Raw genomic sequence first — 13,793 nt, 5'->3', positions numbered from 1 at the left:
CTCAGTCTGTCACCTGGTCCAGGACCCATAGACTCAGTCTGTCACATGATCCAGAACCTATAGACTCAGTCTGTCATCTGAAGACTCAGTCTGTCACCTGGTCCAGGACCCATAGACTCAGTCTGTCACATGATCCAGGACCCATAGACTCAATGATCCAGGACCCATAGACTCAGTCTGTCACCTGATCCAGAACCCATAGACTCAGTCTGTCACCTGATCCAGAATCTATAGACTCAGTCTGTCACCTGATCCAGGACCCATAGACTCAATGATCCAGGACCCATAGACTCAGTCTGTCACCTGATCCAGGACCCATAGACTCAATGATCCAGGACCCATAGACTCAGTCTGTCACCTGATCCAGAACCCATAGACTCAGTCTGTCACCTGATCCAGAATCTATAGACTCAGTCTGTCACCTGATCCAGGACCCATAGACTCAATGATCCAGGACCCATAGACTCAGTCTGTCACATGATCCAGGACCCATAGACTCAATGATCCAGGACCCATAGACTCAGTCTGTCACCTGATCCAGAACCCATAGACTCAGTCTGTCACCTGATCCAGAATCTATAGACTCAGTCTGTCACCTGATCCAGGACCCATAGACTCAATGATCCAGGACCCATAGACTCAGTCTGTCACATGATCCAGGACCCATAGACTCAATGATCCAGGACCCATAGACTCAGTCTGTCACCTGACCGTTTCCACGGAGATACACAACATGGTTCTTTATGTTTTTGCATGGAATGACATTAGAACATAAAAACCGTGAAACAATGATGTGTGTGTGTCGGTTTTGCTACTTTAATATGTTAATTTCTTTTGGATATTTTTAATGTGACTCAATCACCAATTATTACAAATCGATGATTGTTCGCCCTCCGCTCCAGCAGAGTTCGCTGTTCGCTTCCGCCGCGTCGCTCTAAGCGAAGCGTCGTCGACGCGGAACTCCGTGAGCTCCGTGAACTCTGTGTGTGTCCGCGGCCCCGCTGGCTCTCTTTGTCCCAGAAAGGAGGAGGATGTGCGCCGTGCAGCTGCTGCGGGTGTCGGTACATGAGCGGCTCGGCGTCGCCGCTGAAGACGTTCTGCTGCGGCTGCAGAAAGGAGAAGAAGCGGCTGAAATCCCGGCGCTGAGAGCGCTGCTCACTGAGCGGCTAACGGCGGCTGCGGAGGAGATTGTCGGTCTGTTGGAGGAAACCGTGGCGGAGTACGAAGACCGAGCTGAGCGGTCAGAGCGGGAGATCTGCCGCCAGAGGAGGCTGCTCGATGCCGTGCTGAAGCCAGAAGTCAAGCTGAGCAGAGCAGGTCAGTCCCCGGGACACTTCCGCTCTCCTTCAAAATAAAGCTGCTGTCAGATACGCTCGACATTGGTTAATATCAGAGAGACGCTGTAAAAGCAACTCTTGTATTAATAGGCGCGTATACGATCGCTTGGCTAGGCTTGGCTAGGCTTATCACGCCGACGAGAGCTGCAGGTGTCTGAGGGGGCGGGCTCTAAAAGAGACGGCAGCCAAACGCTGTCAAGTCGGACAACAAATTAGACATGACTATGGCGGCTTTTGCATTTATCATGGTCATTTAAAGCTGGGGTATGTACCAATCTGCGTCCCTCGCACCGAAGGGCGCGGATTGGTCGGAGTAAAAAACCAATCAGATGCCTTCAGCTTTAAAGAGACAGTGTGTAGGAATTACTCCCATCTAGTGGTGAAATTGTATTTTGCATTCAAACGAATAGTGCTCTCTACGCATCGCTTTGTTGCAACTACGGTGGCTGTTATGTACCAAGAAGCTATGACAACATGTCATCCAATACAACTTCACCAGTAAGTAATTACTCCTGGAGCAAGATAGTGATTTATGTTGCCATGTTGATATTGGTTTAGTTTTGATAGCCTTCCATTAGTAGCCTATAGCATCGGCTAACAACTAAACACACAACAAACACAAACAAATGTAACTAAAGCGCTTATATTGCTCTACAACGCGCCAACAAATAAACAAATAAAATGTGTTATTATTATTATTATTACAACACTGACTGTTAAAGGCAAGAGGTCGTCCACCACGGGCGAATAACAAAGCTCGGTAAAAGTCGCTCTCTGGGAGCTCCAGGGGGAACAGCGGGACGTGGGTGCGCTAGTATCCGAGATCTGTGCCCCACAGGCGAAAAAAAAAGTCAGTCAAAGTCACTGTCCACTCCAGGGGGGAGAGCCGGTCCTGCGCACGCACCCTACGTGTCTGGAAGCGCCTCTCGCTGATGTGATCTCCTTTCATTCACGCTGGTTCTGAACGAAATCGCGTTTGGGTGTTTTGTCCCTCTCCGGCGGTTCTAGTCTTCAAAATGGTGGAACGACATGGAAGCCTGCTGAGGACTTACCCGTCCAACGTAAATACAAATAAGAAACTCTTTGCTTACGAGGATAAATCAGATTATTGCCAGAAGTAATTATACACTTATGAGGACCTATTTATGAATGAAGATATTGATTTTAGCTAATAAATTACTTAAAATGTTACACACTGTCCCTTTAATTATTGCTGAGAATATTTATGTCACAAGTCATTTTGGAATTATTTTGGAGAGTTTAACCATTCCAATGTTTATGTAAGTGAGATGTCACTGGAACAGTTAACAGTGTAGAGAATCAACATAGTTCTTCCAAAACTAGTTAAGGTTAAGTTAAAAAAACATACACATTAAGATAACCCTTTATTTCTTTTCACATAGGTGATACTTGGTGCTCGGGCAACAGAACACTGTAGATAACCAAACCAGGCTATGTTAATGAAATAACAAACAATTCTAAGCAATGAAACATAAATATATATCCGTAAAGCCAACATTGGGAAATAAATAATATTCCACGTAGAGGTAGACATTGTTTTTATTATATTTCTATTGTCATTCTATGTTTGTATTCGTGGATGCCTATGAACAAGACCTCACATCATAGAAAAAGGCCTACACCACAATGTACAGAAGTTTACATCAAGCGACCAAAATAAAAAAAAAACACATCATTTGTCCACAAGGTGGCCGCCGAGTTCAGACCTGAACACACGTCACTGACCTATTAACCACTGGGGAGCAATTCCGCTGTGAAGGAGGTGTTGGATAGCTGGTTGCAGCCGGCGAAAACCGCGCTGCCTAGCGCTACACGGAACGCCTCCTTAAAACTTGCTCCCATGATGTTGTGGGTCACGTGATATGGTCGCGACATGTCTTTGCAGTCGGCTGACAAGTCGGACACAAATTCTGATGTTTTCAACCCAGAATTCATCACGTTAGGTAGCCATCTGCAGCGCGAGGCAACGTGAACACGGCTACTACTACTGCTGTTGCTATGCTCGTCCAGCTTTTGTACTTCTACGAGTACTACTTTGTACTAAAAGGCTAATCCTACTACTATTGTACTAATACTACTACTACAACCAGTAGTAGGCGTTTGTATGTTTCCTCTCTAAGGAGATTGGACACATACTATGCCAGTTTATTATTATTAGCAAGTGTTAAAATCACAGCTGAATCTCTTGATTCAAAAACTCGATGAATATGTTAAGGCAATAATAATATATTAAGAATGTATTAATAATTATTATAATAAGGTATTTTATAGACCAGATGATATTTGATGAGTTAAGACAACAATATTTAGATGAATGTGTGAATCAGCTGTCGGAACCAGAATGAGGTCCCTGCAGACTCCCGAGTTCACCAGACCAGAGACCTGTTGTTCTTGTTTCTCCTCAGAGTGTCTGCAGCAGGTGACCCGGTCCCACTCAGACCTCCAGCCTCCAGTTGACCCTGCAGACCTGAACCAGACCGAAGCCCAACCTGTTTGCTGCGATCCTTCCTGGCCATCGCTGTCGTGCTCTCCGTCACCGTCTCACTCTCCGTCACCGTCTCACTCTCCGTCACCGTCTCACTCTCTGTCACCGTCTCACTCTCTGTCACCGTCTCACACTCTGTCACCGTCTCACTCTCCGTCACCGTCTCACTCTCTGTCGCCGTCTCACACTCTGTCACCGTCTCACTCTCCGTCACCGTCTCACTCTCTGTCACCGTCTCACTCTCCGTCACCGTCTCACTCTCCGTCGCCCGCCGACCTCCGGCCGGCTTCTTCGAGCAGCTCAGCCTTCGCCGGCGGCGGTGCTCCAGACAGGAAGTGGAGGACCAACCATACTGCGAGACCTCCGTTGAAGAAGAAGCGAGGACGCCGGCGGCTCGCTGCCAGGAACCAGCGGAGGCAGTCGAGTCCGGCTCCGAGGATCAGCTGCCATGTGTGTGGACGAGGTCTGCAGGGGAAAGGCTTCCTGCTCAAACACGTCCTGCAGGTCTGCGCCGGCGACCCGGACCGCCGCTGCGGTATCTGTGGGGAGCGGTTGGCCTCCGCCGCCGACCTGAGGGCTCACCTGCAGACCCACCAGGAGACCAGTAAGACCTGCTCCTCCTGTGGGAAAACCTTCCAGTCCATCCTGGCCCGGGAGCTGCACATGCGTCTGCACACCGGAGAGAAACCACACGGCTGCTCCGTCTGCGGGAAGAAGTTCAGGCAAAAAGGAAACCTGGCGTCTCACATGCAGGTCCATGCCCCAGAGAAACCCTTCCGCTGCACTGAGTGCAGCCGCGCCTTCTTCCATATGACGTCTCTGGAGCGCCACATGAAGGACCACGGCGGTGAGGAGCGGCACGCCTGCAGCGTCTGCAGTCAGGAGTTCTCGCAGCGCCGCAGCCTGAGACGCCACATGGCGACGCATCAGAAGGACGCCGCCGGCGAACCGAAGAGACGGCGCAGCGCTGCGCGGTCCTATCACTGCAAGGCCTGCGGGGACGCCTTCAACAAGAGGACCTCACTGGTAGAGCACGTTGAGACTCACCTGCAGGACCCGGACCGCTGCTGCGGACTCTGCGGACACCAGTACGAGTCTGCCGCCAGCCTTGCTGCTCACCTGCACTCGCACCGCGAGGTCGGCAACACCTGCCACGTGTGTGGGAAGTGCTTCAGTGCTCAGGCGGCGCTACTGATGCACATGAGAATCCACACCGGAGAGAAACCCTACTCCTGCAGCTCATGTGGGAAGAGCTTCAACCAGAGCGGCAATCTGAAGACGCACCTGAAGACGCACACAGGCGAGCGGGCGTTCGCCTGCAGCCTCTGTGGGAAGGACTTCACCCAGAAACAGACTCTGGACACCCACGTCCGCTTCCACAACAAGGAGAGGAACTTCCTGTGTCAGGTCTGTGGGAAGGGCTTCATGCAGGACCTGGACCTGAAGAGACACATGCTGATCCACACCGGGGAGAAACCCTACAGTTGCAGGGTCTGCGGGAAAAGCTTCCAGGCCAAGCGGTCCCTCAACGGTCACGTCAAAGTCCACATGGCTGGAGGGGGGATGTGGGGGACTGGAGCTGGACCAGAACTCAGAGCAGCAGAGGACGGACCGCTTCTACTCGGGCTTCATCCAGCTGTAGAGGACTATCCAAGTCCAGACCAGAACCGGAACCAACAAGAGCCCACTTTGGTTCCAAGTCTTAGGAACTTTGACTCAATACCACAGTAATACTCAGTAAAGTACTGTGTAGTACTCAATAAAGTACTGTGCAGTACTCTATAAAGTATAGTATTGTGTAGTACTCAATAAAGTACTGTGTAGTACTCAATAAAGTACTGTGCAGTACTCAATAAAGTACTGTGTAGTACTCTATAAAGTATAGTATTGTGTAGTACTCAATAAAGTACTGTGTAGTACCCAGTAAAGTACTGTGTAGTACACCATAAAGTACTGTGTAGTACTCAATAAAGTACTGTGTAGTACACCGTAAAGTACCGTGTAATACTCATTAAAGTACTGTGTAGTACTCAATAAAGTACTGTTTAGTACTCAATAAAGTACTGTTTAGTACTCAGTAAAGTACTGTGTGTTACACCGTAAAGTACTGTGTAGTACTCATTAAAGTACTGTGTAGTACTCAATAAAGTACTGTGTAGTACACCGTAAAGTACTGTGTAGTACTCATTAAACTACTGTGTAATTCTCAATAAAGTACTGTGTAGTACCCAGTAAAGTACTGTGTAGTACTCTATAATGTACTGTAGATATAGAAGTAAAACATACAAACATACATGAACATAAACATTGTTACATCAAACATGAAATATGAGTCTAAGAAGAGAAAAGACCAAGAGATTTCTTCTAAAGGGGTCCATGGATCAGGACTCCTGAGGTGGGTTCGGTTGGTCCTCGCCCCGGGTCTGACTAAAAGACCAGTATCAGAGACCTGAGACCGGAACCCCGTCCAAAAGGAGATAATAAAGCATAGAAATAAAGGTTCAGATCAATGAAGTCTTTTTTTAACTGGATCACTTTGTCCTCCGGTCCGGATCCTGCTCCCCGAGCGTCTGTCGGCGGAGCGAATCGTCGGACCCGGGGGTCCGCCTGGACCGGATTGGTGAGTTCAGAACAGAGGACGTAGACTCGTTGGAGATCCGGAATCTGTCGTCCTATAATAATAATAATAATAATTAAAACTGCTAGCAGTATCGTGACGGGCTCATATGCGGTCGTGGAGTGCCTGCGGTCACAGGGCAGTGTCGTGGACGCTGCCCTTGGAGCGGCCGCCTCTCCTGGCGCAAGTCGAGACACAAGCGATGGACACCGAAAGGCATCCGTCTGTCACGTGCGGTCGTGGAGTGCCTGCATTCACACGCGTGGCAGCCGCCTACCTGTGCAGCAGCCACCTCCTCGTGGCGCGAGTTTAGACACAAGCGATTGGAATTCAAAGCCATCTGTCAGTCACATACACACATGTTCATGCCTTCCTGACATCTCTCCTCCTCCACCTAGTGTGACCTCTCCTCCTCTCCCTGTGTCCTCCTTGCAAGCTGAAATGAGAGGAATTATCTATAAAAAAAATCAGGTGTGGCTTTAACTTGGAAAAAGTCACAAAATCAATGACATTTCCTGTGGCCAGTAGGTGGCGCTCTGACTGTGAGTGTCTATCACAGTGCAGATGTGTTCAGGAAGGAACTCTTATCAAGTGTGCAAAGTTTGGAGCAGATCAGAGAAGAAACACTGAAGTTTTAATAATTTGGATGTTTATGGCAGAGTTCAACTAGCTGTGTGAGATGCATGTGGAGACGTGTGCCATCTCTCCTCCTCTCTGTGTCCAGGCTGAAATGAGGGGAATTTAAAAAAAGGAATTAAAAGTGGCATGGCTGTTGATCTGGTGTGAGCTGCATGTGAGATTCACAGTTCTCCATGTGTCACTGATTGATCTCTCTCTGACTCCATCTGGTGGTCGCTGTGCGCCTGTGTCTCTCCCCTCTATGCTCCCTGAGTGAAGATTGAGTGAAAACCTGGCTGATTTACACACTTGGCTAAAAAAATTTTTTTACCTACTTTATGTTAATTTTAGGCTTTTTTGTACAGCTCCACTTGGGCTATCTAGGAAAAAATATTTCATGCGTGTACGCCCTACCTAGAGGGGGGGCTGTTGCTCAGAAAAAGGGCCTAAAATCGGTCACATTTCATGTCGCCATTAGGTGGCGCTCTACCTGTGAGTTAAAATTGCAGTGCATTTGTGTTCAGGACGTGATTGTTAACAAGCATGAATATTTTGGAGCAGATCGGAGAAGAAACGGTGAAGTTATAACAGCTTTAATGCCAATGGCGAGGGATGAAAATAGTAGCGCAGTCATGGCGTTGGCGTGGCGACACCCCTAGACTTTTGGAGCATCTTTGGATAACTTGGATTGGATATGTTGTTGGAAAGGCCTTAAGGACAAAGGCCTTTCCAACAACATATCCAATTTTAGTATTGATCGGATCAACGGTATAGTCAGTTTTTGATTTTGTACGACCCCTGTGAATGGCCAAAAACGGCCAAAAATGGCACTTTTTGGAAATTTGTGGCAGCGCCAAACATTACCCAATTTTGATGAAACTTGACATGCAAAGGTTATAGAGTTATGCTAATTGCATTTTGGTAGCCCCACCCTCTAATGTTCATTGGCCGATATATTCTGATAAGATGCATATTTTCGAAACATTTTTGGACCACCCCCCCAGCTAGGTGTAAAGAGTATGCGTACCAAATTTCATCCAAATCGGACCGACGGTGTCTGAGGAATGAACAACTTCCTTTTTTTTCATAAAATCCAAGATGGCGGAAAATTTCGGTAGGCGGACTTTGGTACTCCAAGAGGATTTTTTGTAGAGGACACTTGTTTGCACATGTGTGCAAAGTTTCATGTCAATCGGCGTTACGGTGCGGCGGGGCTGGCGATTCTCCACTCTAGGTGGCGCTAGCGAGCAACTTTTTCGTGGTTGAATGCGACGACGCCAAATTCTCGAATTTTTGCCAGACCCTATAGACAGTTTTTTTTCACGCTCAGGCCCCCAAAACGCAGGTCAAAAGTGAAAGAAATAATAAACATTCGAATAACAATAGGGCTTCGCAGCCCGACGTTGTCGGCGCTCGGGCCCTAATAATAGTAATAATGATGATGATAATGATAATAATAAATAATAATAATAATACAAATAACCGCCCTTAAATGTGTAGAAAGTCCAGATGTTAGTTTAAATGCGTCGTTGACAGAACCATACAACCTCCAGTCCAGTACTAGTGTAGTCCAGTAGTAGTTCAGTCCAGTACTAGACTAGTCAATTCCAGTAGACTAGTCCAGTACTAAAACCTGCAGATCCTCCTGAAGTACAGGAAGGAACCAAGTATATTTACTTAGTTACAAAGTATTTGTACTTAGTTACTCCCTCCTCTGGTTTCGTCTGAGCCGTTCACGTCTCCATGACGACGTTAAGCGTTTCAATGACGTCATCATGGATGCAGGCTGGAGAGCCACTTCCTGTTCCGAGCTGCTTGGACTGGACCCTCCACGGGGCAGTCTGGGTATCGGACCGCCGGTCTGAAACTGATGAAGCCGGGCCGGTCAGCTGTTTACTGAACAATATGAACAGCTGAACACACTTTTAACTGTTACCATGACGACCACATACAGAGTTTAATAAGGTATGAATATTAGAGGTGTAACGATTAATCAATGAATCGATTGTCAGTCCTATAGATTCTACTAAATCCATCTGCTAAAATTAATAAATAGAATGAATCGTTTTGGCTTCACCAATAATCGATATAAATGCATTTAATCGTATTAATCGTGATTCTTACTTATGATTAATGTTTAATACGTTTAAGACACTCTCTCCCCTGCCAGCATGTAGTCTACTGAAAATGTTAAAAATAACTGAGCAATGTTTAATTACATTTTTGTATTCAGCATAAAATATTATGCAGGACTACTTTTTTATAGAATAAATATGTTATTTTTTCACCTTTCAGAAGAATACAGATAACAACTTTATTATTGATGAATGATAAGATGATGATGATAATAAGAACTATAATAATGATTATTACTACAATAATAATCATAAAGCTACTCATCAGATGTCAAAACAAAATCACAACAAGAAGAAACTTTTATTTTGTTGAAGTAAATAAAATAAAAACAGTTTTGTGTCCAGAACAAAATCAAGGAAGTTCCTTTCAAAATAAAATCCCCCCGGTGCTTCTGTAATAAACATGCAACACCCACATGGTTCAGGTGTGAGCAGTCCTTAGTGGACCTGGTCCTTAGTGGATCAAAAGTCCTTTGGGAGAAACATTATGAAGACCGCAGTAGAGGTAATATAATGATGACGATAAATCAACAGTAGTTCCATAATAATAAGAGAATGTAACAGTAATACTAGCTGGGTCACAGCAGCAGGTAGCTACAACCAGTCACGTTAGTAACGCCATTAATGGCACATGAACGAGGAGCTCAGTGTACCAGCTTCTTCACTAAGGGCTGGTCCAAGCCAGGCCTGAGCCGGCCCTAAGGAAAGGCCCGATCAATGGAAGTCAACAGCAAACCTGTCGGACATTTTTTTAAAAACTATCATCTATTTCTCTTTTTGTCTTCCAGACTCCATCAGGACACCCAACGCTGCTGAAGACCAGCACCCGTTGTCCGACTCCCACCCCCCTACAGACCGGTCCAGCTCGGACTCCTCAGACGTTTCTGCAGCCGACAATGACGATGAGTGGAAGGGAAGTGACAAGTCGTCCAGTAATAAAGACACAAAGAGGACAGGTGGACAACGACAGAGACAGCAGGCGGTGTCTTCGGCTCACAACTGTCTCATCTGTGGAAAAACGTCTCGCCACAAAGGAAATCTGGTGAAACATGCAGAGACACACTCAGACCAGCTGCAGTGTGGAGTCTGTGGAGGACACGCTGAGTCCTCGGAGGGTTTGTTGGACCACATCAGGTCTCACAAAGATAGTGGTGTTGGCTGGGGGACGTGTGAGATCTGCAGGAAGACATTTCAGAACATGGAGATGCACATGAGGATTCACTCAGGAGAGAAACCATACGGCTGTAACGTCTGCAGCAAGAGCTTCCCCAGACCTGGAGCACTAAGGAGACACAAAAAGATCCACAGCAGGAAGACGGACATCTGCCCGGTCTGCAGTCTCACCTTCACCCAGAACCACCTGCTCCAGGACCACCTAAAGACCCATGAAGAAGACGATGGAGACCAGAGTGAGGATGAGGGTGAGGACAGGCGGTCTGAGATGCTGAAACAGAAGCCGCCTTCGTCTTCACTTTGCTGCAGAGTCTGCAATGATTCCTTCAACAGTCCAGGATTCCTGAGGAAACACGCCGAGACGCACCGTAGGGATGCTCAGAGTGTCTGCGGCGTCTGTGGACAGCAGCTAGACTCACCTGGCGGTCTGCTGACCCACCTGCAGTCCCACAGAGATACCAGCGGGACCTGCAGCGTCTGCGGGAAGATGTTCCAGAACATGGAAACACACATGCGAAGGCACACAGGGATCAAACCATACCCCTGTAGAGTCTGCAACAAGCGCTTCCCCCGAGCTGGCGCACTGCGGCGCCACAAGAAGATCCACAGCGGTGAGCGACCGCACGTCTGCCGGAACTGCGGGAAGACGTTCATGGAGAGCAGCACCTTAAATACTCACAGCAGGAGTCACTCGTGGGATGTCGATGCTGGGAGTCCAGGTGTCAAAGACGACGGCAAGAAGTCTGACTGCTGTAAAATCTGTGGAGAGTCTTTTCAAAGTAAAGGAGGTTTAAGGAAACATGCTAAGAGTCACTCAGAGTCCATCTGTGGCATCTGTGGTGACAGTTTACCACCATCCGAGACCCTGCTGGACCACCTGCAGACTCACAGAGATGCTGGACAAATCTGTCACATCTGCGGTAAAACCTACCAGAACATCGAGACTCACATGCGGAGTCACACCGGCATCAAACCTTATAGCTGCAGCATCTGCGGTAAATCCTTCCCGCGGCCTGGTGCCCTGCGGCGCCACAAGAGGATCCACAGCAGGGAGCGACCCTACATCTGCGAGTTCTGCGGGAAGACGTTCATCGATAGCAGCGCTCTGACGACGCACATCAGGAACCACACCGGAGACAAACCAGCCCACCGCATCTCCTGTGAGACCTGCGGGAAGAGCCTGGCATCGGTCCATGTCCTCGAGGTCCACAAGAGGATCCACACGGGCGAGAAGCCTTTTGAGTGCCACATCTGCGGGAAAGCCTTCAGGCAGACTGGAGGGCTGAACGCCCACAGGCTGACCCACACTTGGGAGAAGCCGTTTAGCTGCAGCCTCTGCAACAAGAGCTTTAGCACCAAAGGATACCTGGAGACGCACCTGCGCTTCCACCGGAAGGAGCGAGCGTTCAGCTGCCCGCTGTGCTGGAAGGCCTTCGTCACCAAGAACGACCTGAAGAAACACCTGCTGACGCACAGCGGCGAGAAACCCTACAGCTGCCCAGTCTGTGGGAAGAGCTACCAGGAGAAGCGGTCCAGAGATGTCCACATGAAGGTCCACGTGGACGCCCGGACCAGTGAGGAGCCAATCAGGAGGCAGGATGGCCAGCAGCCAGACCTCATGCAGCTGTGACAACGAAAAGCATCAAATCTACAAAATGTTTTGTAGATTATTTAAAACTGTTGCAGATTGATTTTCTATCGACTACTGAAACTTGTGAGGACATTCGGGAGAAAATCTGTAGTTTTTTAATAATAAAACGTTTTTTTCTACAGATCCCAGCTTGTTGATGTTGTTACTATAAAAACCAGAAAATGTTTCATCATTTAAGGTCAGTAATGCAAACTAATAAAATGTCACACTACAAAATTTAAAATCAGCAGTGAGTTTGTAGAGTCCTTGAATGAGTCCTTGAATTGAATGAGTTAATGATCAAATTCAAAAGCAAACCTTTCATTTGGGACATTTTAAGTGCTGTCCTCCAGTAGTCGTGGTGCCGTCCCACGTCTTCCAGTAGTTGTGGTGCTGTCCCATGTCCTCCAGTCGTCCCACCATCCCACGTCCTCCAGTAGTCGTGGTGCTGTCCCACGTCCTCCAGTCGTCCCACCATCCCACGTCTTCCAGTAGTTGTGGTGCTGTCCCACGTCCTCCAGTCGTCCCACCATCCCACGTCCTCCAGTAGTCGTGGTGACGTCCCACGTCTTCCAGTAGTTGTGGTGCCGTCCCACGTTCTCCAGTCGTCCCACCGTCCCATGTCCTCCAGTAGTTGTGGTGCCGTCCCACGTCCTCCAGTCGTCCCACCATCCCACATCCTCCAGTAGTCGTGGTGACGTCCCACGTCTTCCAGTAGTTGTGGTGCCGTCCCACGTCCTCCAGTAGTCCCACCGTCCCACGTCCTCCAGTAGTCGTGGTGCTGTCCCACGTCCTCCAGCCAGTCTAGTACATGCCTGATGCTGATTGGCTGTCGGCAGCTACAGTCACAACGTTACAGCCTGTTGAGTCCTTTCATGCTCAGCTGGCACGATGGATTCAAGGACAACATTTACTGTCAGACAGTAAACCGTCAAGAGCAAACAAGTGTTTTCATTAACAGGAGAGTGGGAGGTAGAGAAGCTGTGTGTGTGTGTGTGTGTGTGTGTGTGTGTGAGATCATTTCCAGGAAGAGGTACAGAGAGGGAGACTATGTGTGTGTGTGTGTGTGACTTCCTTGTCCACCGGGTGTATCCTGTTAAAACACACTCACCGCCAATTGTGTTTGTAGAGTTAATGAAGACAAACAGATTGTGACATCACAGCAAAACATATGTATACTATACAGTATATACATAGGTATATATGTGTGTATATATACATATATATATATGTTTGTTTATGCATATACAGTACAAAGATCTATAACCCCGTTCTAATGAAAGTATTTGCTTTGAGCCTCACGTCTCTGGTGACATCGCACGTTTCAGTCGGTATGTTCACTATGCCCCTCAACCACTAGGGGCCCCCGCTATGTACACGGTAGTGATACATGTACACATAGTAGTGATGTACACGTGTAATAGTAGTGATGCATGTACATGTACACGTGTAACAGTAGTCATGCATGTACATGTACACGTGTAACAGTAGTGATATTTGTACATTTACACATGTAACAGTAGTAATATATGTACATGTACACGTGTAACAGTAGTCATGCATGTACATGTACACGTGTAACAGTAGTAATATATGTACATGTACACGTGTAACAGTAGTGATGCATGTACATGTACATGTGTAACAGTAGTAATATATGTACATGTACACGTGTAACAGTAGTGATGCATGTACATGTACACGTGTAACAGTAGTGATATCTGTACATTTACAAGTGTAACAGTAGTAATATATGTACATGTACACGTGTAACAGT

General features: G+C 47.6%; 2 protein-coding genes across 2 annotated transcripts; both read left to right on the top strand.

Annotated features, from left to right (window-relative positions):
• The first annotated feature begins 972 nt into the window (after window positions 1–972).
• Window positions 973–6,288, top strand: LOC311028441 (uncharacterized protein). The gene is made up of 2 exons (XM_084033012.1): window positions 973–1,317; window positions 3,764–6,288. The coding sequence occupies exons 1-2, from the start codon at window positions 1,032–1,034 to the stop codon at window positions 5,572–5,574; spliced, it is 2,097 nt and encodes a 698-aa protein (XP_083889138.1). The 5' UTR covers window positions 973–1,031; the 3' UTR covers window positions 5,575–6,288.
• On the top strand, window positions 6,165–12,213 carry LOC311027447 (uncharacterized protein; the record flags this gene model as incomplete). Its single annotated transcript, XM_084031473.1, has 3 exons — window positions 6,165–6,238; window positions 6,411–6,463; window positions 10,002–12,213. The coding sequence occupies 3 exons, from the start codon at window positions 6,165–6,167 to the stop codon at window positions 12,014–12,016; spliced, it is 2,142 nt and encodes a 713-aa protein (XP_083887599.1). The 3' UTR covers window positions 12,017–12,213.
• Between the last annotated feature and the right edge of the window lie 1,580 nt (window positions 12,214–13,793).

The sequence above is a fragment of the Eutrigla gurnardus genome (assembly GCF_963514095.1).
Source record: "Eutrigla gurnardus genome assembly, chromosome: 17".
In the NCBI taxonomy this organism is placed as follows: Eukaryota; Metazoa; Chordata; class Actinopteri; order Perciformes; family Triglidae; genus Eutrigla; species Eutrigla gurnardus.
The sequence above is the reverse complement of the archived record's forward strand: the minus strand, read 5'-3'. Positions and strand labels throughout refer to the sequence as shown.

What these genes read in the sequence shown, in the direction of transcription:
- LOC311028441 (XM_084033012.1), top strand. Translation starts at nt 1,032, where the DNA reads ATGTGCGCCGTGCAGCTGCTGCGGGTGTCGGTACATGAGCGGCTCGGC. An exon ending in AGTCAAGCTGAGCAGAGCAG is followed by an intron (nt 1,318 to 3,763) that starts GTCAGTCCCCGG and finishes GTTTCTCCTCAG; the next exon opens with AGTGTCTGCAGCAGGTGACC.